General features: G+C 43.2%; 1 protein-coding gene across 1 annotated transcript in view; it reads right to left on the bottom strand.

The window, feature by feature from the left end:
• Positions 1-27,068, bottom strand: part of Adcy10 (adenylate cyclase 10) — a 76,091-nt gene that overhangs the window by 26,294 nt on the left and 22,729 nt on the right. The window contains exons 7-17 of the mRNA XM_035445662.1: positions 26,824-26,920; positions 24,041-24,129; positions 21,582-21,773; positions 20,066-20,184; positions 19,674-19,750; positions 17,120-17,309; positions 14,261-14,316; positions 8,938-9,094; positions 6,649-6,841; positions 4,563-4,649; positions 2,912-3,186 (exon numbers count right to left, since the gene is read on the bottom strand). Coding sequence (XP_035301553.1) covers positions 2,912-3,186; positions 4,563-4,649; positions 6,649-6,841; positions 8,938-9,094; positions 14,261-14,316; positions 17,120-17,309; positions 19,674-19,750; positions 20,066-20,184; positions 21,582-21,773; positions 24,041-24,129; positions 26,824-26,920 — 1,532 coding nt within the window. The remainder of the gene's footprint in view (positions 1-2,911; positions 3,187-4,562; positions 4,650-6,648; positions 6,842-8,937; positions 9,095-14,260; positions 14,317-17,119; positions 17,310-19,673; positions 19,751-20,065; positions 20,185-21,581; positions 21,774-24,040; positions 24,130-26,823; positions 26,921-27,068) is intronic.

Raw genomic sequence — 27,068 nt, forward strand, 5'->3', positions numbered from 1 at the left:
TAAGAGTTAGGCAAGAGAAGTTAACAGGGTTGGGTGACCTTAATGTACATAATACACATGTATGAAAATGTCATAATGAAATTCGTGTGTAATTAATAGATGCTAATAAAACCTTCATTCAGATTCCACCACACACACCTCTATCTTTTAAAAATAATGTTTTAAGTTTTATGTGTATGAGTGTTTTGCCTGCATGTGGGTCCACATGTATGACTGATGCTCTCAGTGGCAATTGGATCCCCTGGAACTGGAGGTACAAACCGTTGTGAGCTCACCATATAGATGCTAGCAATCAAACCCTGTCCTCTGGAAGAGCAGCTAGCGCTCCTACCTGCTGAGCCATCTCTCCATCTCTTGTCTTACTTTTTTGTTAGGTGAAAGACACCATGCATACTAGGTTATACCTCAGCTTTTTTCAAACCACAAAGGATCCTCATTGGCCCTCCAGTCAGCAGCTGTTTCTCATTCCCTTTTGTTATTACCCACCATCCACTGGATGGATTTGCCCTACTTTACCGAGCTTAACCACTAAGGGATGAATATTTGAGCTGCTTGTAGTGTTTTATTAATGTAAGTAAAGACCTCAAGGAAAACTTTGTACACCATTTAAAAAAATTTGTATTATATAGTTGAGACAGATCCCTAGAAAATTTAGGATTGATAAATTGAACGTTGCTGGGCTGGGAATTAGATCAGTAATAGAAGTGATTGCCTTGTATGTGTAAGGGCCTTGGTTCTATGAGAGAGAGAGAGAGAGAGAGAGAGAGAGAGAGAGAGCACAGAGAGTATGACTGTATACATTTATTATCAAAGAGAGAGATCACACTTGTAATTCCAGCACTTGGGAGAATGAGGAAGGTGGATCCCAAGTTCAAAGTCATGCTGAACTACATAATAAGATCCTGTCTCAAAAAAAATTTCCCTAAATGTAGGCTAAAGAGATAACTCAACAGGTAGGAATTATGCTGCATGAGGACCTGAGTTCAAATCTCTGAACCCATGAAAAGAGCTTGAAGTGGTCACATATGCAGACAGGAGGATTGGCATTAGTTTCTAGCCTAGCCCTAGGTTCTGTGAGAGACCCTGTCTCAAGACAGTAAGTGGAGAATGACAGGACAGGACACCTGACGTTGTCCTCTGGCCTACACACACACATGGATGCACACAGCTGCACACACATGAGCATATACACCACACAACATTCACACATACATAAACATACCTCCACATGCACATGCACACATGTCCAAACACAGAGAGCAAATAAGACAAAAATAAATAAAAACAAACACAAAAGGTAGACTTAATATTTATAGTTATATACACATTCATCTACTATACATATATGAGAATCACAAGCACAACCCCCCCATGTTTGTATGTATGAGAAATATATTCCTTGAATTGTACTAAGTGAGCCCTTGTCCCATGCATCTTTCTTCTTTGAGTAAGGTAACCTAAATAGAAAGACCTGGTGTTAAGTGTCTGTAATCCCAGTACTTAGGAAGCCAAGACAGGAGGATTTCTGTGAGGCTAAAGTTACCCAGGCTGCACAGTAAATATCAGCCCAGTCAGGACTGCACAACAAGATTACATTTCAAACAAATGAAACAAAATGAAATGAAAAACAAAACAAAATGGAACAGAATGATAGACACCAGAGTGGCCAGCTAATGGGCCACAGGCCTAGTTGTTAAGGGGACTGCTGTCAAGATCCTAGTAGAAGAATCACTGACAATCTCAGAACACTCATAAGAGTGAGTTTTCAATCTCTGCCTCAGCCTGAGAACCCCACCAGCAGCCCCTCTATCCTATCCAGACAAGACCTTGCTGGGCTGCAGGTGTGGTTTGTACGGCTCATCAACTTCTCTTTCCTGTCAGTTCCCAAACACACACAATCATGCTCCTGGTCACTACTCATCAAAGAAGGCACGCACATACATACCCAGTTCCATGAAAGGGAAGCAGATCAACTAAGCAATGCTTGAGGAGGTGATCACCACACATCCTACTAAACATCATGTAGAGTCCGCCCTTTCAAAAGGCGGGGCAGCACAAGCACTGAAATCATCACTTCAAAATATAGCTCAACCCAGGGAAGGGTGATGGCTGAGCTGGTAAAGTGCTTGCCCCATAAGCATGAGGACCTGCGTTTGGACCCCCAGCACTCACACAAAAGCAGGGTGTTGTTGTGTGCTGTGGAATAATCCTCTTGGACACTGTAAAGATTGGTCACTCGAATTGGTTTAATAAAACACTGATTGACCAATAGCCAGACAGGAAGTGTAAGAAGGGTGACCAAACTAAGGATGATGGGAAGGAGAAGGGCAGAGTCAGGAGACACCAGCCAGATGCAGCGGGAGCATGAGATAAACGTGCCTTACTAATAAAGGTACCGTTATGGGACAGAGTGTAAATAAGGAATATGGGTAAGCTTAAAATGTAAGAGTTATCTAGTAACAAGCCTGAGCTATCAGCCAAGCATTTACAATTAATTATAAGCCTTTGTGTTGGTTATTTGAGACTGGTGCCCGGGATTGGGAAAGAAACATCTGATTATAGTTGTGTGCATTTGTAACTCCAGCTCTGGAGAGCCAGAGACAAGAGAGGATCTCTGAGACTCACTGGACAAGCTAACTGAATCAATGAACTCCAGGTTTGGTGAGAAACTATGGCTCAAAAATCAGATGGAGAATAATTGAGGAAGATACCCAGCATTGGCCTTTAGCCTCTAGATGTATCCTCATGAACATATTTAAAACACACACAACACACACACACACACACACACACACACACACACACACACACACACACACACACACGACACAGCTTGAGGGATTTTTCTAATAAAGTTCAGATCTGGGGTATCAATGCAGGGATCAGGAGCTCGGGATAGAAGATTACTTACGAGTCCAGCTCTGTGGGGATGCTGCTCACGCTAAGGTCGACACAGACCTTGTCACGGATTTCCTGTGGTTGCATGCGACCCACTGCGATGTAGGTGGTGTTTCGGTTCTTCATTATGGCACTGGCAGCCGCACAGGGAATGTCGGGGAAGGGAGTCAGGGACATGATGATGAAGATGGGCATACACCGGATGAGCTTTTCTATGAAGGCCCAGGAGGTTTCATCCACAAACTGGGCCTCATCAATGATGAAAATAATCTTTTCTTCTTTCACTGTCTGGAAAAGGGAAAGACACAGAAACACGCTAGAAGAGTCTGGTATCTTGGGTGTGGGTATGTGGAGAATGCATATTTGCTGAGTTTTATGGTTTGCACTATATGGACCACGGTGCCCTCCAAATCACAGAGATAGATCCACTTGACCATGTCTCCAGAGTGCTAGAATTAAAATTGTGTGCCACCACGACCTGCAAAGAAACACGAAAGCCAGCTGTGGCACACACCTGTGATCCCAGCTTGGGATACCGAGACAGTAGAACCAGGAGTTCAAGGCTTTCACTATATCATGAACTCAGAGTCAGCCTGAGTTACAAGAGACCCTTTTTTCAAAATAAACAAAACCCTAGAGACAGTTCAGTGGTAAAGTGTATTATTAGTATGCCTAAAGCCCTGGGTTAGATTCTTAGTAAAGTAAAAGAAAAAAGGAAGAAACGCTAATGTAAATTTGAAGGATAAGTAGAGTTGTGGGGGTGCCTGCAAACTCAAAGGAAAAAAAAACAGAAAACTATGCTCATTTCATAACAATAACAAACATGTCAGCTAAAAGTCATTTTAATCTACTGACAAATGATAAATGATCCTGGGGGGATGATACCCTGGGCACCATGGTGTGTTCTCAGTGCTGATGGGGTCAGAGCTGCCCCTGACACTGCCATGGCTTGTGCTATTTTGGCTTAAACTCTGGTATAAGTTACACTTTAAATAGACTGTGTATCATTTTTCTTGTATAGGCTACAACTAGTCTGAATTATTCAACCACTCATTAAACATTTAGTGTATATCTATTAGGGTGGTGCACAGCTCCAGGTGTTAGAGACATGCAATAGACCATGAATATACAGTCGTCCTGCCTCAGCCTCTCAAGGCCTAGGATCTTGTGTGTGCCACTGTGTGTGTGTGTGTGTGTGTGTGTTGTGTGTGTGTTGTGTGTGTGTGTATTGTTTTTCTTAAGATTTATTTTTTTGTGTATATATGTGATTTTTATTTTCCATGTGTGTGTGTGTGTGTGTGTGTGTGTGTGTGTGTGTGTGTGTGTGTGTGTGTGTGTGTGTACATGAGTGAAAGTGTCCACAGAGGCCAGAAAGAGTTACCACTCTTTGTGGAGATCTTGTGGAGCTGGAGTTGACACGGGTGCTGGGAACTGAACTCAGGTCCTCCTAAGCACCGAGTCATTTCTCCAGCTCCTCGATATCCAAATTCTGAACAGACTCCGCTCAGGTATGGAAGGATGGAGAGAAGGCAGCACGATAAGGCATGGCTATCACATGCTTCCAAGACTCTTTGCCAGTAGAGTCTGAGTCCCCTGGGACAGCTGGCTTTGTGTCCATTTGCCTAGTTTCCTCCCCCAGTGGCTTGACCCCCGGGTACTCTTACTTGCTCCAAGATCTTCATAAACAGCGCTTCCAGTTGCATTTGTTTTCTTAACGCGCTCATCCTGGACATCTCCCGGGAAACGGGGAACTGTACAGAGAGTGAGAGTGTTGAACAGGGGGAAACAGCAACGGGAAGCAACGAATCACGTGACTGACTCCGAGCAAATCACCGCCACTGTTCTGAAGCTTAGATTGCTCAAATGCTACATATCCCCAGTGCCCTTCGTGGCTTGAATACTCTATGCCATTGAATAGTTTTAGGAAAGAAAGGGACATACTCTGTCTTTACATTTGATGTCAATATTAGCAACAGAGTGACTTTGAGCCCTAGATCAAACAGGATAGGACAGTACAGTTATAAAGGAACGGTGACAAACATACGAATCAGTAAGCGGCCATTTGGGTTTTCCTGAGTATGGCATTTTTAGATACCTCCATTTCTCACAAGAACCTGCTACAAGGGGGTTGGGGGGTGGGTGAGGCTCAGTGGCAGAACAAACGTGTGTGAGGCCCCAAGTCCACCCTTAACTCCTATAAATAAAATAAATAAATAAATGTAAGGCTTTTTTGTTTGTTTGTTTGTTTTTCTGAAACAAGGTTTCTCCTGGCTGCCCTGGAACTTGCTTCTCAGACTGGACTGGCCTAGAACTCATAGAGATCCACCTGCCTCTGCCTCCCGAGTGTTGGGATTAAATCTGTGTGCCACCACTCTCTGGCAATAAATGCAAATTTTAAAAATGTGTGTTTAAAGTGGGTCAGTTAATTATATAGACTTCAAAAACCCTTATGTTAAGTGTTTGAGTATTATAGGGAATTGTATTATCATTTTGGTTTACCTGAATATCTTTAGGACTTGAAACAAATCTTGACTAAGTGATTAAAAACATTTTTTAAGATTTATTTTATGTGTATGAGTGTTTTGCTTGCATGTATGTATATGTATTGTATGCATGCCTGCTGCCCACAGAGGTCAGAAGAAGGTATTAGATCTCCTGGACCAGTAGTACAAATGGTTATGAGTCACCATGTGGCTGCTGGGAACTGAACCCACCTCCTCTGCAAAATGATCAATGCTCTGAACAGAGCCATTTCTCTAGCACTCTGACTAAGTGTCTTAAAGATTTATTTTTAACTGTGTATTTGTTATTTATGTGTGCATGCAAGTACCCAAAGAGGCCAGAAGGGGGCATCGGATCCCCCTGGAGCTGCAATTACAGGCAGTGGTTGGTTGGTTATCAACGACCCAGTGTGAATGCTGGGAACCAAATTCAGGTCCTCTGCATCAGCAACACATGCTTTTAATAGATGAGCTGTCTCTCTAGCCCCAGATGACCAAGTTGTTTTTAAAAATGAATATAAATGCACTTCAAGGAGAACAGAGAGACATTTTCTTAACACTTTGAATTGCAGAAACAACTAGAAACAGATAAGAAAAGTGTGCTGGCTTATCAAGTTTTATGTCAACTTGACTCAATCTAGAGTTATCTGAAGGGAGGGAACCTCAATTGAGAAAATACCTCCATAAGATCAGGCTGCAAGCAAGCCTGTAGGGCATTTTCTTAATTAGTGATTGATGGGGAGGGCTATGCCTGGGCCAGTGACCCTGGGTTCCACAAAAAAGCTGATAGATACTGTGGCAAACGCTTTTAATCCCAGCACTTGGGAAGCAGAGGTAGGCGGATCTCTGAGTTTGAAGCCAGCCTAGTCTACAAGTCGAGTTCCACAGAGACACCCTGTCTGGAAAAACAAACAAAACAACAACAAAAGCAGGTTGATCAAGCCATAGGGAATGGGGAACAAGCCAGTAAGCAGCACCCTCCATGGCCCCTGCATCAGCTCCTGCCTCCATGTTCCTGCCCTGCTTGAGTTCCTGTGCTCACTTCCTTTGATGATGGACTATGATCTGGAAGTGTAAGCCAAATGAACCCTTTCCTCCCCACCTTGCTTTTGGTCATGGTGTTCCATCACAGCAATGCTAACCTAACTAAGACAAAGGCTAAAGACACACGAGGTCTTCAGACAGGACAGGAGCTGCTGTGCTCGGCCCATAGCTCATTTTTTTGCAGGAGTCTAATCAAGCGAGTTACCTGAACATGGAAGATGTCATTGAGAAGACAGTGGAATTTATCATCCAACAGCATCTTGACTTTACTTTGAAGACTGGTCTGTCGTTCTTTGTAATGTTTACAAGTATCTAGACCTAGTACATTAGCCATGAGTATCTGGATGGTATAAAAATTTTGATGGAAGCTGATCTTAGTCAGTGCAATAGCAATAGCCCTGTTCATAAGACAATCGAGAATCAGGAGAACATCTTAAATACAGTCCCTGAGCATAGCAAAGGCTGGAGGGAAGTTCTGATCTCTCACACTCAGCTGCAGGGCAGATCCAGCCACCTGGAAGCTGCTCTTTATTCCTGCTTCCGGTATCCCAACCCCTCCTTTGTTCCACAATGTTAACCTAGACATCTTCTCCTTCCTAGTTCTGCCATCACTGCCCTGTGCCCACCCTGCTACAACAGTATGCCTCTTCCTGTGCCTGCTGTCAACAGCCCTCTGAAGGCAATCCCTTCAAGAAACCTCAGTACTATAGTGAGGTACTGATTTGGGGGGCTGGGGATGTAGTTCAGCACTAGAACATTTGCCTGGCATGCGTGAGGCCTGGAGTTTGCTTCCTAGTACTACCCAAAGCAACTCAAAACCTGAGGAAAACAAAACAATAAAATGAGGCAAATCTTGCAGCACTTTCCTATTTAATGTTCTCCAGGGTTCCCAGGGCTTATTTTGTGTGATGTAGAGTCTCTCCAAAGCCTCATTCTGTCATATTTCATTCCTTTCTGCCTAGCCTTCTACCCTCTACCACCACCAAGTGGACAGTAGTTCCCTACACAGCCAGGGCTGTGTTTCCTCTCCAGAACTTTGCTTTCTGTTCATCCAGAGACTGGTATCCCTATCGCAGCCTGTTTTCTGCAATGGCCTCTTGGGAGACTTTCCTGGTGCTCTGAATGTGGGCTACCTACCTCGGCTTTGTGCTTCTGCAATATTCTACTGCATGCCTCTGCCACCGCCCTCTCAACATTCTCTCTTCCTTGTCATCTTCTCTAAACTCCTTAAGAGGACAGATCATATGGCACTTATACTAGAGGCACTGACATACTCGGGATTGACTTGTGTTCTCCAAAATTCATGTGTTCCAATTACCACAGAATGTGACCTTATGTGGGAGCAGTGTAGTTGCAGAGACTCACTCAAGATGAGACTGTAATTTGAGCTGGGTGTGGTGGTGCAAGCCAGAAATCTCAGCGTTCAGGAAGTGGAACTAAGAAGATTGGGAGTTCAAGGCTAGCCTGGGCTCCATGAACCCCTGCCTATAAGTAATAATAAGTAAATATGTATACATAGAAAACACACAGGGAGATGCTGTGTGAAGGCAGAGATTTAGAGGTGATGTGTCTCAAGCCAAGGCGCACCGAACATTGGCACCAAAGCACCAGAAGCTAGAAATGAACAGGATGGAGTTTTCTTATTCCCTTCGAGGGTACCAACCCTGCTGACACCTGGATTAGACTCTTAGCATTTCTGGTTTTGTGGTACTTTGTTTCAGTAGCCTGGTAAATAATAGAGTGCTTATTAGTTCTTGGAACACAGTGGGACTGTAGTAAGTAATGTAATGACTCAATGTTTCTTGCTGTAATTATCCCCTTTGAAACTGGCTTTTCTATCACCTTAAAGAGTGATACAAGTTGGATAAAAATAAGATTAACAAGCACTTCCACCTTATATACCCTTTAGGTTATGAAGGGAAGGTATGACAAACCGTTGTCATGATCTTGGTCATCGTTACTGTACAATCCAGTCCCTTAGAGTGGCAGGACAGCTTATTCCTGAGAGGGGCCTTAAGATTTGTCTTGGGTGAAGACAAAGTGTGAAGTACACAAGCTCTGCCTTCCAGATGGAAAGGCTAGTGGCCCAGCATGCTTTTAGCCCCATTCTCAAAACTAAAGGGCTTTAAACAGTAACCTCCTGTTTACTGTTGCCAGGCTCCCCAGACAGACCACAACCGTGGCTGTCACATATCTGCTAGATATTGCCACCTACCAAGACACTGGCATTAAGCAGGAAGTTTTCAAGTCTCTAAGTTTGCTCTGACGTTAAATTGGGGTTTCCAGAAATTAGCCCCATTTCTCTTTCTCTTAGTTTGAAACTCTTACTGCTAATTTCCTAAATTCGGCTACAAGGGTCATGATTCCCCAACAACTGTAGTTATCTAGCTCACCTAAGGCAATTTACAGACAGAAGACACCGAAATCAGGGAAATTCTTTTAAGGATGTCAGTGTTTTCCGAGGTCACAAGAAACACGATTTCAGGACACTTACCTGTGGTTCTCATGCTGGGAGGCCAGGTACTCGATCTCCATAAGTATATGGCTTTTTCCAATTCCTGGTAATCCTTCATACATTAGAACTCGGCTGCAGTTCATCACCAGAAAGTCCTTCATAGCAGACATGAAGTAGTCGATCTCCCTAATTCTTCCTTTTGTTTATTTATTTTTTTAAAGGAGCAAACCCATTGACAGAAAATAGTTTAGAAATAGATTTTAAAAGGCACACAGTGATATCCCTGCTAAGAATGAATGTCTTTGGAATTCCCATGCAATTGCCCATGGGACTTCTTTGTGGGTTTGTTGTTTGTTTTTCTTTCTTTCTCTCTCTCTCTTTCTTTTTTTTTGTAGTTCTTATGTAGTTCAGGCTGGCTGGCCTCAATGTTGCTTTATGGCTGAGAATAAAGCCCTTGAAGCCCTGCAGCTCCTGCTTCCACCTCCCAAGGGCTGGGATTTACAGGCACATGCCACTATATCTGACTTAACTTGTTCATGGAATTTCTTAAGGCTCTATACATTCTTAAAATTAAAAAAAAAACTTTCTCTAAATCTATAGTTAGTTAGGTGATTTTGGAAGTTTATTCGGCTACTACAAGTGGGAAGAAAAGTTCTTTTGTGGTTGCCTCCCACCCCACCCCCACCAGGCCAGGGATGGAACCCAGACCTCTGAAATGCTAGCCAAGTGTTCTACCACTGAAATATATCTCTATTATCAAGAGATATATTGTAAGCTCACTACAATTCCATTTACTTGTACTGTACAAAAATCAAGTTTTGCTTAGATTATACAACTAGGAATTGAACTAAGGCTAACCTTAAAATAGACCTTATTTTTCTGTTTTCTTTAAAGACTGATTATACAACTAACATATGCTCACTGTAGAAAATATGGAAAATGTAGGAGGAAAACGAACAATATAAAAACTGTCCTGGGTGACAACCCTACCACTTTTTTTTTTTCTTGGATGCCTTAAAATGTATCCAGGAGGAGGACCAGGCTGAAACCTGCTACTCAGCCAATGGTCTCCAAAACCTGGGTGAACACAAAGGAGCCGAAAGAATTGGACTTTCATAGCAATTTCTGTGAAAAGAATTGGGTCCTTATACTGGGTCATTTCTTTTTCTTTTTCTTTTTCTTTTTCTTTTTCTTTTTCTTTTTTTTAGTTTTCCGAGACAGGGTTTCTCTGTGTAGCTTTGGAGCCTATCCTGGCACTTGCTCTGAAGACCAGGCTGGCCTCGAACTCACAGAGATCCGCCTGCTTCTGCCTCCCGAGTGCTGGGATTAAAGGCGTGTGCAACTAATGCCCGGCATACTGGGTCATTTCTACTTTCTTTGCTGGACATATAATTAAGGAGGCCTCATTTTGTTAGCCATGGGTAGAGTAGCCACATATTAGGTATTATCTAATGTCTTTGCTAAAATAGAATGAATTCAGGTAGAAGTATTCTAAAGAAAAAGAAGGTATATATTTTGCCCCACAATGGAAGGTTCTAAGTATTGGTGAGCAGAAATCACCCTGCAGTAGACTCTATCGCCTCTTTTGAGCAAAGCATGCCCTACATGAAAAAGCATCTGAACTTCAGTGCTATGAGCACTTCTTGGGATGGAAAACAGGGCTTTAGGGGAGGGTGGGTATGAGTACTCTTCTGCCTCTCTAGCTTTGAGTGTTCGAGCCTGGGTTTACCAGGCATAACTGCTGCAAGCCTGAGGTGGGGGGGGGGGTGGAAGTACTTCCGTACAGCTAAGGAGCTATTGACTTCCTGCAGGCTTTTCAGACACTAAGATTCCAGCCTAACATTCCTCCAAAGGAAGGGACAGTCTCTCCTTAATGGACCTGACACAGCTGTGGCTAGGATTTAACTTTGGATATGCCTTTGAATCTGCATCCAGGCTATGTTGAGTATCTTTCACAAGTACATTACTGCCTCCTTGAGATCTACTTCCTCTCCAACTTGAATTAGCTTTGATAGGGTCCCTGTCACCAAAAGTCTCAACTACATCACTTCCACATAGATTGTAGATGGCAGTGTATTTGCGGGTGGCAGGGGACTGAACTTCGTGCATGCTAAGCCCACACTCTCCTACCACACTGCACCTTCGAGCCCTTAGACACTTAAATATAAACGGTAAAACAGAGTTTGTTGAAGGAAAGCTAAGAAATACTTTCAAAACATATGGATGAGGAAAGATTTCTTAACTAGCACACAGAGAAACAGGTGTAAGATAAATTGAATTACATTAAAGAATTCTGCTCATTAAACACCAGGAAAGTGCTTGCTTTGGCAAAGCATACAATTGAAAATGGAATTGTACAGAGATATACAGATAACATACAAATCTGTGAAGGATTCCATATTTAAAGAGAAAGAAAAACCTAGTGTGGTGGCACAGGCTTGGAATACCATTACTTCAGAGGGTCAGAAGTTCAAGGTTTTGTCCTAAGGCATATTGCTAATTTAAAGCCATTTTCGGTTATAAGGACTTTGTCTCAACAACAGTCACCGTAACAAAAAAATACAAGCCAGACTGTAGGGAGACACTGTAGCCCTGCCTCCTAGGAGCCGCTACAGGTGTGCCTGTATAGGTTCAGGATGACTGGGGAATTCTTAAGGGGCCACAGACACGTGGATAGTCTTCTCTCTGGCCTCCCTAACTTGATGCCTCTGGGCTCGCTCTGGCTTGTGCTTGGCGGGTATTACTTGAATGAAGATATCTTAACCTGTAACTTCATGTTATACCAGACCCTGTCTCAAAAAAAGAAAAAAGAAAAACCTACCCCAAATGAAAATTAGAAGAGAGATTTATATAATCATTTTACAAAAAGATGAATAAATAGACAAAAAAGAACTCACCATATCAGAGCAATAATAAACAGAAACTATAAGGGACCACTATATACCCCACAGAATTTTCAAGTCATAAAGACTGACAAAAGTGGCTGTTGGCAAAGATGAAGTTCAATGGTATCATCTAACAAAATTATACTCTTTGTTCTAACAACATCACTCATATATGTACATATATGAACATACATGTATATATTTCCATACATAGTGGACAAAATGCATATTCATGCTTATTTATATTGTTGATGCTTGGTCATATTGGGGTTCTGAGATGGTGTTTTGTACCCTGGCAGTCTTCTTGCCTCAACCTTCTGAGAGCTGGGTTCCAGGAATTACACCAGGCTATTGGTCTTTTATTATAAAATGTTCATAAAAAAGACTTGTTAAGAATACTTATGGCAACATTGTAAGAACCTGGCAATAACCCAAATCTTACATACCAGGAAAAAGAACGGTACATTTATTAAGTGGCATGAATTTTAATAATAACCAAGAGTTTTATAGAAACAGCCAACAACATGGGTACATGTCATACCACACTGCTGAGTAGGACATCATCTCAAACCACCACTATCACCAAACAAACGATGAATAAGCATGCATATGCATGTGGTCTAATATATGTAAATATGTCCATATGTATGTATACATGTGGATATATAAGTGATATTGTCAGAACAAAGCATATGCCGGGGTAAAGTCAAAGTGAAAGGTTCACATAGGTATTTTCATGTGTGTTCACTTTGTACTTTGTGCCCAAATGCCAGGCAAGAACTAGGTATAAGGATATGGAATTCAACTTCTCACTGTTCTCCATCAACTTCTCACTATTTCTCCTACTCTCCTCTTTCCTCTACCAGCTGACCTTACAAATATCGGATCCTCTGTAGCGCTGAAGTCCTGGGGACAGTGACCAGGGGTGGCAGGAGATGCTGCCCTCAACCTTTAACCTGGGCTTCCTTCCCCAGGCCTTGTGAACCTTTCCCTGCCTGCCCTGTGCTTTCTCCCCCAGTCCCTTCCCTGCTGTCTGTAATTCTTCCTGGTTAGTTGGTGTTTTGTTTTTTTTTTTTTCAAAGGAAGGGAAGAGAATCAAAGATTCTGTCCCAGTGGAAGGGAAGGTGCTATCTGAGGAGTGGGGAGAAGCAGGGAAGGCAGAGAGGTACCCTCAATAATGTAGAGTGCTCAGACCATAACCATACCAGGGGGAAAAGTCACAGTGAGAAAAACAGGAAGGGTCAGACACCAAACAAAAGATAGACTGGGGGGGGGGGGGATAAAGGAGGCGGAGCCAGGCACAGAGGTGTTTCCTGGGGGTGGAGTGTGAGGACACAGTGCCTCCCCTTCCTCCGTCCTTTCTTCTTCCGCTTTCCCACAGCAGCAGCTGTGGCCCTGGCCATGTCATGTGTTCCTGCATCTTGGCACATTCAGCCCTCTGCTCTCTCCATTTGCACGGGCACTGTTTCAGTCATTTTTAAAGTATGGTTCCACGAGCATAAATTATGGATATGTAAGAGACAAGGTCTTTGTTATGTTGTCCAGGGTGGCTGGTCCTAAACTCCTGGGTTCAAGAGATCCTCCTACGTCAGAGCCATTATGCTGGATTTAGATTATTTGTTTGTTTTTTTTAAGATACGCTTTCACTATGTAGCCCCAGCTGACCTGGAATTCTTATATAAATCAGGCTGCCCGTAAACTCACAGAGATCTACTTGTGCCTGCCTCTTGCGTACTGGAATTAAAGCTGCATGACAACATGCCCAGCTTTATGTACATTTTAAAATAAGCGTAAATAATCCAGAATGTTGGAAGCCCCAGGATAGGGAGAGGTGAGGACTGAGGGAGCAGAAAGGCACAAGTGAAGATTCCTAACACTGTTGTTTTCCTCTGTCTTTTGTATGAGCACATATGTGCACATGTGCAGTATACAGATGTTCAGTGGTGGCTGTACATGTGCTCATGGACATAGAGGCCAGAGGCTGACAGCAGGCATCTTGTATTATCTATCACTCTCTAGCTTATCTCCAAGACAGGATCTCTCACTGAGCCCAGGGCTCACCCACTGGATAGACTCTCCAGGCAGTGAGCACCAGGGATCCACCTGTCTCCACCCCACCAGCTCTCCAGGGTTACAGAAGCATCCAACCATGCCCAACTTTTTATGTGGGTTTTGGGGATTTGAACTCAGGTCGTCACAGTTACATTGCTGATACTTTAACCACTGTGCCGTTCCCCTGACTTTATTTTTCTATTTCTTGACCCAGGTGATGAGTATATCTTCACTTTGTCATAATTCATTAGCATGCATGCTTCTAATTGGTGCCCTTTATATTTGTCTTGTTACAGTTCAATAAAGACGTTCTAAGAAGGGGGAGCTCATGCAACATGCACAAGGCCCTGAATTAGTCTCTAGTTGCCCCCTCATCTCCCCCCCAAAAAAACAAAGTAAGTTTCAAATCAAGGCTCACTACCTACCCAGCAAAGGGTAACCCTCATATCTGTTGCAGATGAGATATGCCATACCAAACATGCTAAAGAGAAAAAAGAGAGAGAGAAAAGATGTGTTAGATTCAAAACAGAAACACTGAAAGCAAAAGTGACTTTTTGTCAGTCTCTAACAAGTCTCCATGGTTGCAAATAACCAAGAGGGGAGAAGAGAAAGTCTACTTTTAACAGAGTTCAAACAACATCTGGCCGGCCCTTACTGTACTGCCTGGCACGCTATTCAGCAAATGACTCTTGCTCCTGCATTGGTAAGCAAGAGCCCTTGGGTGGGGGGTGATGGAGCTCGGCAACACTGGACGTGCTGCAGGGTCTCACATCCTGGAGAGATTTTGCGAACTGCTCAATAACAGCCTGACTTTGCTGAGAACATGCTACGTGTATAACATAGTTCTAAGTGCTTTGGCACTTGTCTTTTACCAGTATCTTTAATTCTGACAAAAAAAAAAAGTATGCATGACTCCTATGTTGGGGTTGTAGCCTAGTGGGAGAACATTCACTTAGCACACATGATGACACCTCAGGTTCAATTCCCAGTACCCTCAAAAAATAACCCACAAAAACCAACCAAACAAACAAACAAACAAAAGAGCAGAGGGGGAAGTACTACTCCAATGCCCGTTTTACAAATGAGTAAACTAAAGAGTTAGTTTAACTTGCCAAGCATTCCATAGCTGGTGGTGACAGTGTCTAAACACAGGCCAGGGTGCACGTGTGTCCCAGTGTGCACTTCACATAGGATCATTCCCTTCTCTCTTCTGCCATGCTACTTTGTCATATTCTCCGGTGGCACCTATCAAACTATCTCATTCAATGTACAGCTAACTTTATAAAGTCAAAATTTCAGGGCAGGAACCAAGTCCTATTCATAGCTGTATGTGTCTCTGTGCTTTCTTTTTTTTCCTGCAGAGATGGTATAGAAAAATCATGGAGCATGCAGGCTTTGGGACTTGTGTGGTAGTTGGCTGTATGTAGTGACCCACTTAACCCTTTGTGGTCTAGCTTGCCACTGCCTTCCTGCTCTGGCTTTACCTTGTGAGTGGCTCTGACCAATCAGATGTCAGCAAACATGAGAGAGAGAGAGAGAGAGAGAGAGAGAGAGAGGCTTGAGAGATGCTTGTGCATGGGCCAGCCACCTCTTGTTCTTCATGTAATTCTGTGACACATGCCTGGTGGAGGACGAGACCCATGGAACCAACTTGCTCTAGTTCTATAAGCCCAGCTGGCCTAGCTGTCTCAGCTGCTGCCATCTTGGATCAGCCAAAAACCTGCTGAACCCCTGGCATGTGAATAATGCAGTGTGAGATTGGCCCAATTGAGACATTATCAATGGTGTTCCATATTTTCCTGGGGACAGGGAACAACCTGTTAATTGAGTTGGGGATGCAACTCAGCCCTAGAATGTACAAGCCTCGGTACTACAAAAAAGTTTGCTGTTTTGTACAACTGAGGTTTATGGTTGCCTGTAAAATTGGGCTACTGAAGCAGTTTGAATCTTGGCTCCCTGGCTTTACTAGAGAGAGAAGACCATTGGTGAGTCATTTAGTAGCATTTACATTTATAAAATGGATATAATTGCTTCTACATCATACAGTAAAACAAAGAATTTACATTTATAAAATGGAGATACTTGCTTCTACATCATACAGTAAAACATAAGAAGAAACAATATTTTTAGATAGAATGCATATTTAATAAGTGCTCACTAAAAATCATCATTATCCATTCACTTAGTCAATAACCATTGTATGATGACCCATATATGCTAAAGCAGGGTGCTAAGCCCCAGAAATACAAAGGGAATAGAAAGAAATTTCTATTGAAATTGACTGATTTTTTAAGACTTAAATTCTAATTTGTTCCTTGAGTAACAGTTTCCATTTTCCCTGTTATTTTCATGCACCACTCATTTATTCATCATAGCTAATGGCCTACCGTGTGCCAAACACTGGGGATATAAGAGTGAACAAATGGTTATCAGTATCCAGCCTTATTGGGCTCACAGTGCAGTAAGTAAAAAGTGCAGCAAGTCAATAATTGTGATGTAGGAACTGGGAGTGTAATTTGGAGGCAGAGCAAGTGCTTACCATGTATGAGGCCCCGGGATTCAGCTCTAGAAGCAATAAATAAAGAGTCTGTGGGATAGTGTGAAGACAGTCTACTAGAAGCATGTGCTGTTGAGTTACACAAAGGTAAAAAGGTGAAAAAGGCTCCCTTGTGGAGTATGGGGTGGAAAATTCCAGAGCCACCCTCACAGAGGGGAAAATACCTGAGCTATATTTTAAATATAGACTGGGCAGAGTGGTGATGATAACCAGCCATCAGACACTCCCAGTGAAGGTGTGCAGAAAGGGATGGAGTTGAGAAAGTTCCCTTCTATGTTATTGCAAGGAATTTGACTGTTAACATGAAGTGATTAGCAGCTATTGAACAATTTTAAGCCCAAAGGAACACTTGCACATCTAAGCAGGGCTTTAGGAAAGACTCACAAACAATATCTTAACCTCTTTTAACCCTCTTGATGTTGGGCACACAGTTAACATAATCAGTGGGTACGGAATGGAGACCAGGTCCATCTGGTGTGTACTGAATCAGAGGACTCTGCTCTGTTTGCACAGCCGCTGAAGAATTGTGAAGGATGAGCTCTTGCATCTTGCTGTATTGGTAGGATGGAGAAAGATGAGGGCAGGCTAACATCTGCGCCCAGGTCTGGGAAAGGTGTAGATTTCAGTTTCATGAAATGGTTTTGAATATCAAATGGGGGACCAAGCCTCGGCTGTCAAATCTCCCCTTAACTAGAAAATATAAAAAACAGTCAATGTCCACACTCACACTTTCTCATTAAGGCCCAAACACTGATACACTGGTCCCGAATCTGCAACACCTTTCATGACTTTCTTGGGAAGCTCCTTAAAAAAGTAGGCCGGTAGATTGCTGCCATCATAGGTGACGGAGTCGCAGGTCACGATGCCTGGGTAATACATCATCATCCTGGCAGCAATATTGACCTTTTGACCAATGACTACAACAGGAAGGGCAAGTCAAAGAGGAGAAAAAACGAAAGCTGTTAAACTCCACATAACCTGAGGACACCCCCAAATAGCCTTTTCCCTTCATTTCTTCTGGCTGTCATGAATAGCACATGAGTTTAGCCTTCACTTGGCCAGGGCCTATTTCAAACAATCTTCAGCAGTTACCTCAGCTGGTAGCAAAGTTTCTGTCTCACCTGGGAAACCAAGAGGATGGTCTGCTTAGGCTTTAAATATAAAGAAATGTCTGTAAGGGGGATGCTCGCAAGCCTGAGAGCTCTTGGGTAAGCTGTAGCTTATCTTCTGTGATGAAGTAGGCAAGCACTGTGCTGGTCTGAAGCAGTGCTTCTCAGCCTTCTTAAATGCTGTGACCTTTTATTACAGCTCCTCATGCTGTGGTGCTCCCCTCAACCATAAAATTATTTTGTTGCTACTTCATAACTGTAATTGTGCTACTGTTATGAATCATAATGTGAATATCTGATATTCAACCCTGGGGGCGGTCATAACCCATAGGTTGAGGAAACCACTGAGCCCCTCAAAATGATGTATTCTACTGAATGATACATCATTTGGCAATTCAGTGCACACACACACGTGTGTGTGTGTGTGTGTGTGTGTGTGTGTGTGTGTGTGTGTGTGTGTGTGTGTGTGTGTGTGTGTGTGTGTGTGTGTGTGAGTGTGTGTGTGTGTGTGTGTGTGTGTGTGTGTGTGTGTGTGTGTGTGTGTGTGTGTGTGTGTGTGTGTGTGTGAGTGTGTTGTTCATTTGTATGTTTGTTTTAAAAGAATTTCTCTGTGTAAGCTGCCTGGTCTGGAACTCACTGTGTAGACCAGGTGACCTGGAACTCACAGAAATTGGCCTAACTCTGCCTCCCTAGTGCTGGGATTAAAGGCATATGCCACCACATCTTGCCATGATTTTGTTTTCTTTTGAGACTCTGGTGCTGGCCTTGAGCCCCTAGCGGTCCATTTCTGCTAGGCAGGCCATAGTTCCAAAGGTCCCAAGACAGCATCACCTGCTGGAGATCAAGTGTTCAAGCACACGAGTCTATGGGGGACATTTCACATCTGAACCTGATATCTCCTTCAAGCTGTTTTCCAGCATGTTTTATAATGGGGAGAAAAATATTGCTAATACACTACTCCTGTTATAGTAAAACTTTCCTTTGAGTCATTTTTCCTTCTCCATTTATCGTAAATGCCAGGAATGCCAAGCCCTACAGGCAATTGTCTCAGTATAGGGATCTAGTAGTAACCACTTCCCGAGAGACCAACCAACACACCACAGTTTGGTTAGGTATGGCTTCACACACATATTTCTTGCCCCCTGCCCTCAGTTCCCCTTCTGTATACTCCTGGATCTATCATCAACACCTTGGGGACAGGGTAAGATGCCAGCTCCTCTGTTCCTTTCCTGTCTTGCTTCATGACCCTTCACCTCTTTGACGATGAAATCATTCAGTAAGTAACTGGACAAGGCTATTGGGGCTTCTGGGGCCAGACAGGCTGGAACTGGAGTTATGGATGGTTGTGATCCACTATGTGGGTGCTGGGAGAGGAACCCAGTTCCTCTGAAAGAGCAACACGTGCTCATAACTGCTGAGCCAATCCTCTAGCCCTGACTGACTTTATACTTTTTTTAAATAAAGATTTATTTATTTATTTATTTATTTATACCTACAGTGTTCTGCCTGCATGTATGCCTGCAAGCCAGAAGAGGGCACCAGATCTCATTTCATATGGTTGTGAGCTACCACGTGGTTGCTGGGAATTGAACTCAGGACCTCTGGAAGAGCAGCCAGTGATCTCAGCCTCTGAGCCATCTCTCCAGTCCTTTGTTTTTTTTTTTTTTTGTTTGTTTGTTTGTTTTTGTTTTTTAAGGTTAGCGAGGTGCTACTCAATCTTTCTGAGCTAGCAGGTTTTCCTTCTTTCTTCCTTCCTTCCTTCCTTTCTTTATTTTGATTTTTTATTGGTGTTTTGCATGTATGTATGGCTGTGTGAAGGTGTTGGATCCTGGAGTTACAAACAGTTGTGAGCTGCCATGTGGGTGCTTGGAATTGAACCTGTGTCCTCTGGAAGAGCAGTCAGTTTTTTAAAACCACTGAGTCATCTACAGCCCAGACTTTATACTTCTTATACTCACCCATAGCACCAGAAACCCGTATACTGCAGGCCTGGCATTGTCAGTGGACAAAGCAACATGGCTTTGCTCTACTTGGAAAGACTAAACTTTCTGGGGGCTGAGCCCACATCTCACCCCCACCCCCTCCTTCTTTTCTAACCATCTCTCTCACAGAGCCTCATGTCACGTAGTATGTGTGCTGAGAGTAGAGTGAAGCTAGGTTGGCTCTACACACCTGTGTATTCATGTCTCACAGTGTGTCCAACGATCCCACAGAAGACTATCCCACTGGCGACGCCGATGGAGACGGTACTGACGCCACAGGACAGTTGTGGGAGAGAGAACAATAATGAGCATTTACAAAGAGGAAGGTGAGCGTAGAAAAGGTGGTGAGGGTGGGGAAATGGTTTAGGAAGGGGACGAGAGGCTGTTTCAAACAAACAGCTCTATTTTTTATGCTCAGTTTAGGACAGTTACGCACAGCTGAGAGATGTGAAGGAAAGGATGTTTGAGGCACCGAACCAAGTTACTCACTCTTTCCCTTCCTTCTGGCTTCCTGTGCCCCACCCCCTCTGTCTCTTTAAGATGGCCCAGGAATTACTAGCTGGGATCAGGGTCGACACTCACCGGATCTTGTGGACTTGAGAACAGAAGTCAAATATGTCTACAGCACTTTCCAAGGCATGCGTGATTTCGTCAGGTGCCTTTTCCCCAGGGAAACCAAAGACACAGAGGAAGGAGCACCCCTGTAAGCGAGAGAGTCAGCAAGCAGCTCCAGTTTTGCCCCCTGCTGATGGCCTAACCAAGACTGCCACAGCTGTCATCCCTTTCTGTTTCTGCTGTCTGTCCTACGCTTGGTAAACCCAGTAACTCCTAAGGTGCCATCAGTAGTGTAGCTCCTGTCTTTGTGAAGGACTGACTTTAGCTCCAGAGATGGCTCCTGCTGAGCTACTCGTGTGTACTCATGTCTGCTCTTTCCTGTGGACAAGGCCTTGGGCTTTGAAGACGGACATTTAAGTCTAAAGGCACAGCAGCGTGCTGGAAAAGGCACCAGCTTGGGGATAGAACCTGTCAAGATGATGACTTAGGACATGCCCTTCTTTAGTCCCAGCACTAGGAGGCAGAGGCAGGCAAGAAAAGACTGACCTACACAGAGAGTTCTGGAACAGCCTGGAACACAGGCAGGCTCCGTCTTCAAAAAAAGCCCACAGGTAGGGGTGTAGGTGTGTGTGTGTGTGTGTGTGTGTGTGCGCGCGCGCGCACGCACGCAAGTGAGTGTGGTTGTCTGGAGAGCCGGCTCAGCCCTTGCAGAGAACCTGGGTTCAGTTCTCAGCACCCACATAGCAGCTCTTACTCCTGTTGGGCTGTGATGCTCACTCTTTTAACCTCTCTGGGCACCGAGCATGCATGTGATGCACAGACAACTTATACAAGAAAAATACCCATATACACAAAGTAAAAATGGCTCCATTGGTGGCGCACGCCTTTAATCCCAGTACTCCGGAGGCAGAGGCAGGTGGATCTCTGTTAGTTTGAGGCCAGCCTGGTCTCCAAAGCAAGTGCCAGGATAGGCTCCAAAGCTACACAGAGAAACCCTGTCTCAAAAAAACCAATAAATAAATAAAATATAAAAAATAAAAGAAGGCTCAGTGAGTAAAGGCAGACAGACATGGTGGAAGAAAAGAAGTAACTTCTGAAATTGTTTTCTGACCTCCACATGTAGACATAGATATATATATATATATATATATATATATATATATATATACTCCTGTAAAATAAATTATGATTCAAATTTTTTAAAAGAATATTGAGGCAACAGGGCATACACCTTTAGTCCTGGCACTCAGGTGACAGAGGCAGGCAGATCTCTGAGTTCAAGGCTGGTCTGGTCTACAGGTGGGTTCTAGAACAGTCAGAGTTGCATGATGGGACCCTGTCTCAAAACAACAATAATACAGAGTAATCACAAGGCTCAGCTAATCTAGGTAAAATGTTGAGAAGAGTGCCTGGCATGTTGGCCATGTATAAGTTGTTATAAAGGTAGTCTAGGTTAAATGTCCCATCATCTGTTCCTTCTACCTTGCCTTAAGTGGTAACCTCACACTACTGGTAGGATTCCCAATCTGCAGTTCATACTTACCTTATCAAACATGAAGACCTTATTGATCTGGCCTCGGAAGACCTTCAAGACAGAAGTGATGTGTACACAGGCAGCTTGGATGGCCGAACCTATGACTTCCGCTTTGTCTTGCTCTTTAAACATTAAGTTCACAAACACTATTGTCACGGGGCGAAGCTCAGATAAATAACCCCGAAGCTGCTTGTCGTCAATCTGCAAGGCAGAGGGCAGCTTTCTGCAATGTGTGTCCTAGGCAGTAGAGCCTTTCAACACCACCCTAGCCCACACCCCAAGTCAGTGCTGGGAAGAAAGCCTTTTAAGATGCTGAGGCAATTGAAGCTATCCCACAGTGAGGTACAACCCACAGCCAGCCCATGGGAAAATGAGAAGATGGCCAGAAGCCATTATCCAAATATCTTCCATTTATCTTCAGCAAACACACACACACGCACGCACGCACGCACGCACGCACGCACACACACACACACAGAGAGAGAGAGAGAGAGAGAGAGAGAGAGAGAGAGAGAGAGGGAGGGAGAGAGAGAGAGAGCACACACCACTCATTAATGAAGATTTACACAGTTGCTAATTTGGCCAGCAACTGCTCTGTTACCTACCAACCGACTCCCTCATGCCAACATTCGACTTCACAGTAGGAACGACTGTTACCTTTTGATCTCACTATTTTCAGATAAAAATGTAAAACCCAGCATCAGTGTTTCCATTTTTTTAAAATTACTTTTTTAGATTTATTTGTTTATTATGTGTAATGGTTCTGTCTGCATGTATCCCCACAGGCCAGAAGAGGGCACCAGATCTCATTACAGATGGTTGTGAGCCGCCATGTGGTTGCTGGGAACTGTACTCAGGATCTCTGGAAGAACAGTCACTGCTCTTAACCTCGAAGCCATCTCTCCAGCCCCAATGTTTCCATTTTACAGACTAGAAAGCAGAGGCATGGAGAAGTAACACAATTTTTCCAAAGTTATGTAGATTAAAAAATAGCAGGTTAGAACCCAACTCTGGATGCCAACATTTCAGGCAGCACATGCCTCTTTGTGGTGATGTAGTTTGTTTTATTGTTTTATTTAGGTTCCCTCTTCTCTACATTCTCATCCTGTGGGAGGCACATGGAGAAAAAAAATTCCCAAAGCATCCCTGCCAGTTGTCCATCCTGAATTTTGTTAAATGAAGTGCTTTGCAAATCATTGTATTTTCTGTCCAAATAACACAAAGGTATGAGATTCTCCACTGACAATATGAAATGTGTCTTACAGAAGCAGAAATCACTACAGGGAATTAAACCACCACACTTGCTAACTACCAGGCTAGCCTCAGGATTAGGTTCATTTAATTGTATTCTTAACATAAAAGATAATGATTCCCAAACAAACAAACAAACAAACAAAAAACCAGTGCAATGATTTTTTCACATATATCTACAACAAATAATTTTTGACAAAATTTAAAATTTATCCCAGTAAATCATGTGTTCTTACTTTTGGCTCAGAAAACTGGACCACAGCATCTCTGAGGACTTATGTCCTTTAAGTGCTAGGACAGGCCGTGGCAGAATCCTCCAGGACATACCTGTAGTCAATGACCTCAGCAGTAGCTAATGGTTCTGTCTTTTGAATTGAGGGAGGCTGTAGAAGAGACTTTTCTCTTAGACAAACATAGGCACTAGTAGTCGCCACCAGTGAGGTCCATTTAGAGGCAATCCTCCACACTTGGAGTTGAGGGCAGCTTCTTTTTTAAAGGACTATTAATAACAGGGCCCTAATTCCAGAAATTTAAAAGAATCACAAGCCAATCAAATGCCTTCCTCTACTGAAGACAGTTCAAAGCTTCTGCAAGGGTAATTAACAGATTAGCTAGAACTTCATGGTTGTAGAGATTTGGACTGCTACAGATCCAGGTGTTGGGTTATCTTTAGATCCCTTAATAGCCATCCATTGCCTATCTCTTGAGTCTGGCCTAATATCTTTTCAGTTATCAAGTGAAACCCCTGGAATGTGTTAATTTAACATATCCCATAGCTACTAGGCAACCCCAATACTGAGACTATCAGAAAACATAGGACCTATGGCACTTTGCTATCATCCACCTGCCTGATATTCGCACCAATATACTTGAAAAATATCTTGATTTATGATTGTCTTTTGCATTTGCATTATGCCCATGAAAGACTTTCCATGTTAGAACATATTATTTGAGATAATCTGAATCTCTGTCCCAGGGCCATTATCACTTCTCTTTGAGGTAAGACCTATGTGTTGAACAAAAAAACTATCTTTTTGTTCATGATTTTCTCTCTCTCTCTTTTTTTTTTTTTTTTTTTTTTGGTTTTTCAAAACAGGGTTTGTCTGTAGCTTTGGAGGCTGTCCTGGAACTAGCTCTTGTAGACCAGGCTGGTGGATTTTGTCTTCTTGCTGTTGAAGAGATTCCTCAAAACTAAACACATTGAATTATGAAAATACCTGCTTGAGAATGATTTCCATCACATACTTTTGTAGAGACAACTCAAGTTCAGGATCAGACTCCAGCATGCAGGCGAGCCTTAGGAAGTCTAAGAAGGCAGAAGGAAAGGGCAGGGTCAGCAATGCTAGAGATAGGAGTCTTCTTGTTCCCACTCTCTGGAGCAGTGCTCCTCATGCTTTCCTAAGGAGATCCAGGGACATCGATGGTCAAAAAGGACCAAGGTAAACTAGGTGGTGATGGTGCATGCCTTTAATCCCAGCACTGGGGAGGCAGATCTCTGAATTCTAGGCCAGCCTGGTCTACAGAGTGAGTTCCAGGCCAAGACAGCCAGATCTACACAGAGAAACCCTGTCTTGAAACATCCTCCCCAAACATAGACACACAAAGGGTCAAGGGAAAGCCACAGAAGGATTCTTACAGGTTGTGGACGTCTCTAAATTCAGTTGAATGTGACTCAGTACCACGACGGAACTAAAATGCTATGTAAGTTAGAATGATTCTTATTTGTGGGTTTGATCTTGAATTTTACACTGCAGGTTTCTTAGGTGCCTCGCTGTAGTCATATGGAAGCTTGACATGAATGGTTGGGGAAGAATTCAATAGAGAAGAAGAGAAAGTCAAGGGCAGCACCCTGACTTCCTCGAAATTTAAGGAAAGGGAAGAAAACTAACTAAAGATACTGAAGATGGGTGGTTTGGGGGATAAAAGCAAAACTAACACAAATATTGTTAGAGCCCCAGGAAAACAGAGAACATAATATCCATGGAACAATTAATCCAAGTCAAGTGTGGCACTTGCACCACTAGCCCTAGTGCTGAAGAAACAGAAGCCTTACCCAGAAAGTTCAAGGTCAACTTGGGCAACATAACAAGAACTCACCTCAAAAACTATCACAAAACTGAACTAAATAACAACAGTAACAAAAGCCACATTGGTATGGTGACATGCCACTTCCTTTCTTCAGAAGGAAATTCTAAGTACCTAGCCATCTTCCCATCCTGGCTACCAATTACCATTTACCATCTTCTAAACACCAGTGAGACAAAACACAAAGCATCATTGACTCCTACTTGCCCTCAACCTTCTTGTAAGTTTCTATATATCTATGTTACTTGTTTATCGATCCTTTCATTCATACATTCACTAATAAATGCATCTTACATATGCCTTGAAATATGTGTTGGTAATTGAAGGTGGAGGCAAGAGATCAGTAGTTCAAAGTTATTCTTTGATACACTGAGGGTTTCAGGCCAGATCCTCCCCCCCCCAGCCCACCCCCGACTGTATCAGAAAACAAAACTATAACCAAAACCAAGAGTATTTGGGTGTGGCATGTAGCTCCGTGGTAAAGAACTTGCTCAGCATGCACAAAGTCCTTAGTTTGATCCTTTACACATTCGCATGGGGAAAAAATCCAAAGTCAGCCACCTAGGCAAGGCTCAGGGGTAAGGTAGAACACAAGGCCCAAGGCCCCGAGTTTAAGCCAAAGTACTGTTAAGAAACTAACGAAATAACCGGGCAGTGGTGGCACACGCCTTTAATCCCAGCACTTGGGAAGCAGAAGCAGGTGAATCTCTGTGAGTTCGAGACCAGCCTGGTCTACAAGAGCTAGTTCCAGGACAGCCTCCAAAGCCACAGGGAAACCCTGTCTCGAAAAAAACAAAACAAACAAACAAACAACAATAAAAAACGGAAAAAAGAAAAAAGAAAAAGAAAACAAACAAACAAAAAAAGAAACTAACCAAATTAAAACTTCCAAATAGGGTCTGGAGAGATGGCTCGGAGGTTAAGAGCACTGGCTGTTCTTCCAGAGGACCTGAGTTCAATTCCCAGCAACCACATGGTGGTTCACAACCATCTGTAATGAGATCTGGTGCCCTCTTCTGGCATGCAGGCATATATGGAGGCAGAATGTTGTATGCATAATAAATAAACAAATCTTAAAAAAAAAAAACTTCCAAATAATAATATCCAAAACCAGCCACCTAGGGTCAACCACCTAGGATGAAACCAAGAAAAAGATCACCAGACTCTAGTTGTTGTTGTAGCTAGTGGATTTGACACATTCTCAGACACGGGAAAGAAGGAAGAAACTGGATGTCAGGGAAACAAGACAAGTTTAGTGCAAGATGTGAGGCAGGAGAGTGAAGAGTTCAAGGCCAGCTTAGGATATTTAATGAGACCCTATCTTCCCCCAAAATAAACTTAAAATTAAAATTAAAATTAAAAGGAAAGCCAGAAGAGTAGGTAAACACACACCCCAAGGCATATTCGATGCCTATTTATTGGGAAACGAAAAGAAGGAATGCAAGAACAGATAAACACAGGGCACAAATAGATATATAGAAACCTAGGAGATGTTTGAGGGTAAATTGGAGTCAAAGACGCTTTGCATTTTATCTCATTAATGTTCTGAAGAGAAAATGGATGAGAATCAGTGCCAGGAGAGGAAGATGGCTAGGAGCTCAGAATTGCTGTTCTGGAGAATGGGAAGTCTATCTTCTTCATGTCAAGGTCAAGGGCCAGAGCTGTGTTAAGAAATGCATCCATGCCTGGTGGTGGTGGTGGCACAAGCCTTTGATTCCAGCACTTGGGAGACAGAGGCAGGAAGATCTCTGTGAGTTCCAGGCCAGCCTGGTCTACAAAGTAAGTTCCAGGACAACCAGGGCTGTTACACAGAGAAACCCTGTAGTGTATCCACTTGTCACAGAGCCACTGACGTTGGCTTAAGTCCCTACTGACCACTCCAGAAGCAAAGGGTCCATGTATGGAGGCTACTTACTTTTGTGGTCACCAGAAGGATAGTAATCCATGAAGGCCATACACTTGGCAAAAAACTCATCAAAGTTAAAAGTAGGGGGTGGTTTTAAGAAGCTAACCTGGATAAAACAGACAAAAAAATTCCAGTTATTCTGAGGGCTGTGTGACCTTGGGGATATCATTTTGCAGTAGAACAGTATGCTTTTGAATGTCTAGGACATGACACACAGTTACTGGCACACTTAGGGATGTTCAGTTTTTGTTTTG

The sequence above is a fragment of the Cricetulus griseus genome, chromosome 5 (genome assembly GCF_003668045.3).
Source record: "Cricetulus griseus strain 17A/GY chromosome 5, alternate assembly CriGri-PICRH-1.0, whole genome shotgun sequence".
Lineage (NCBI taxonomy): Eukaryota > Metazoa > Chordata > Mammalia > Rodentia > Cricetidae > Cricetulus > Cricetulus griseus.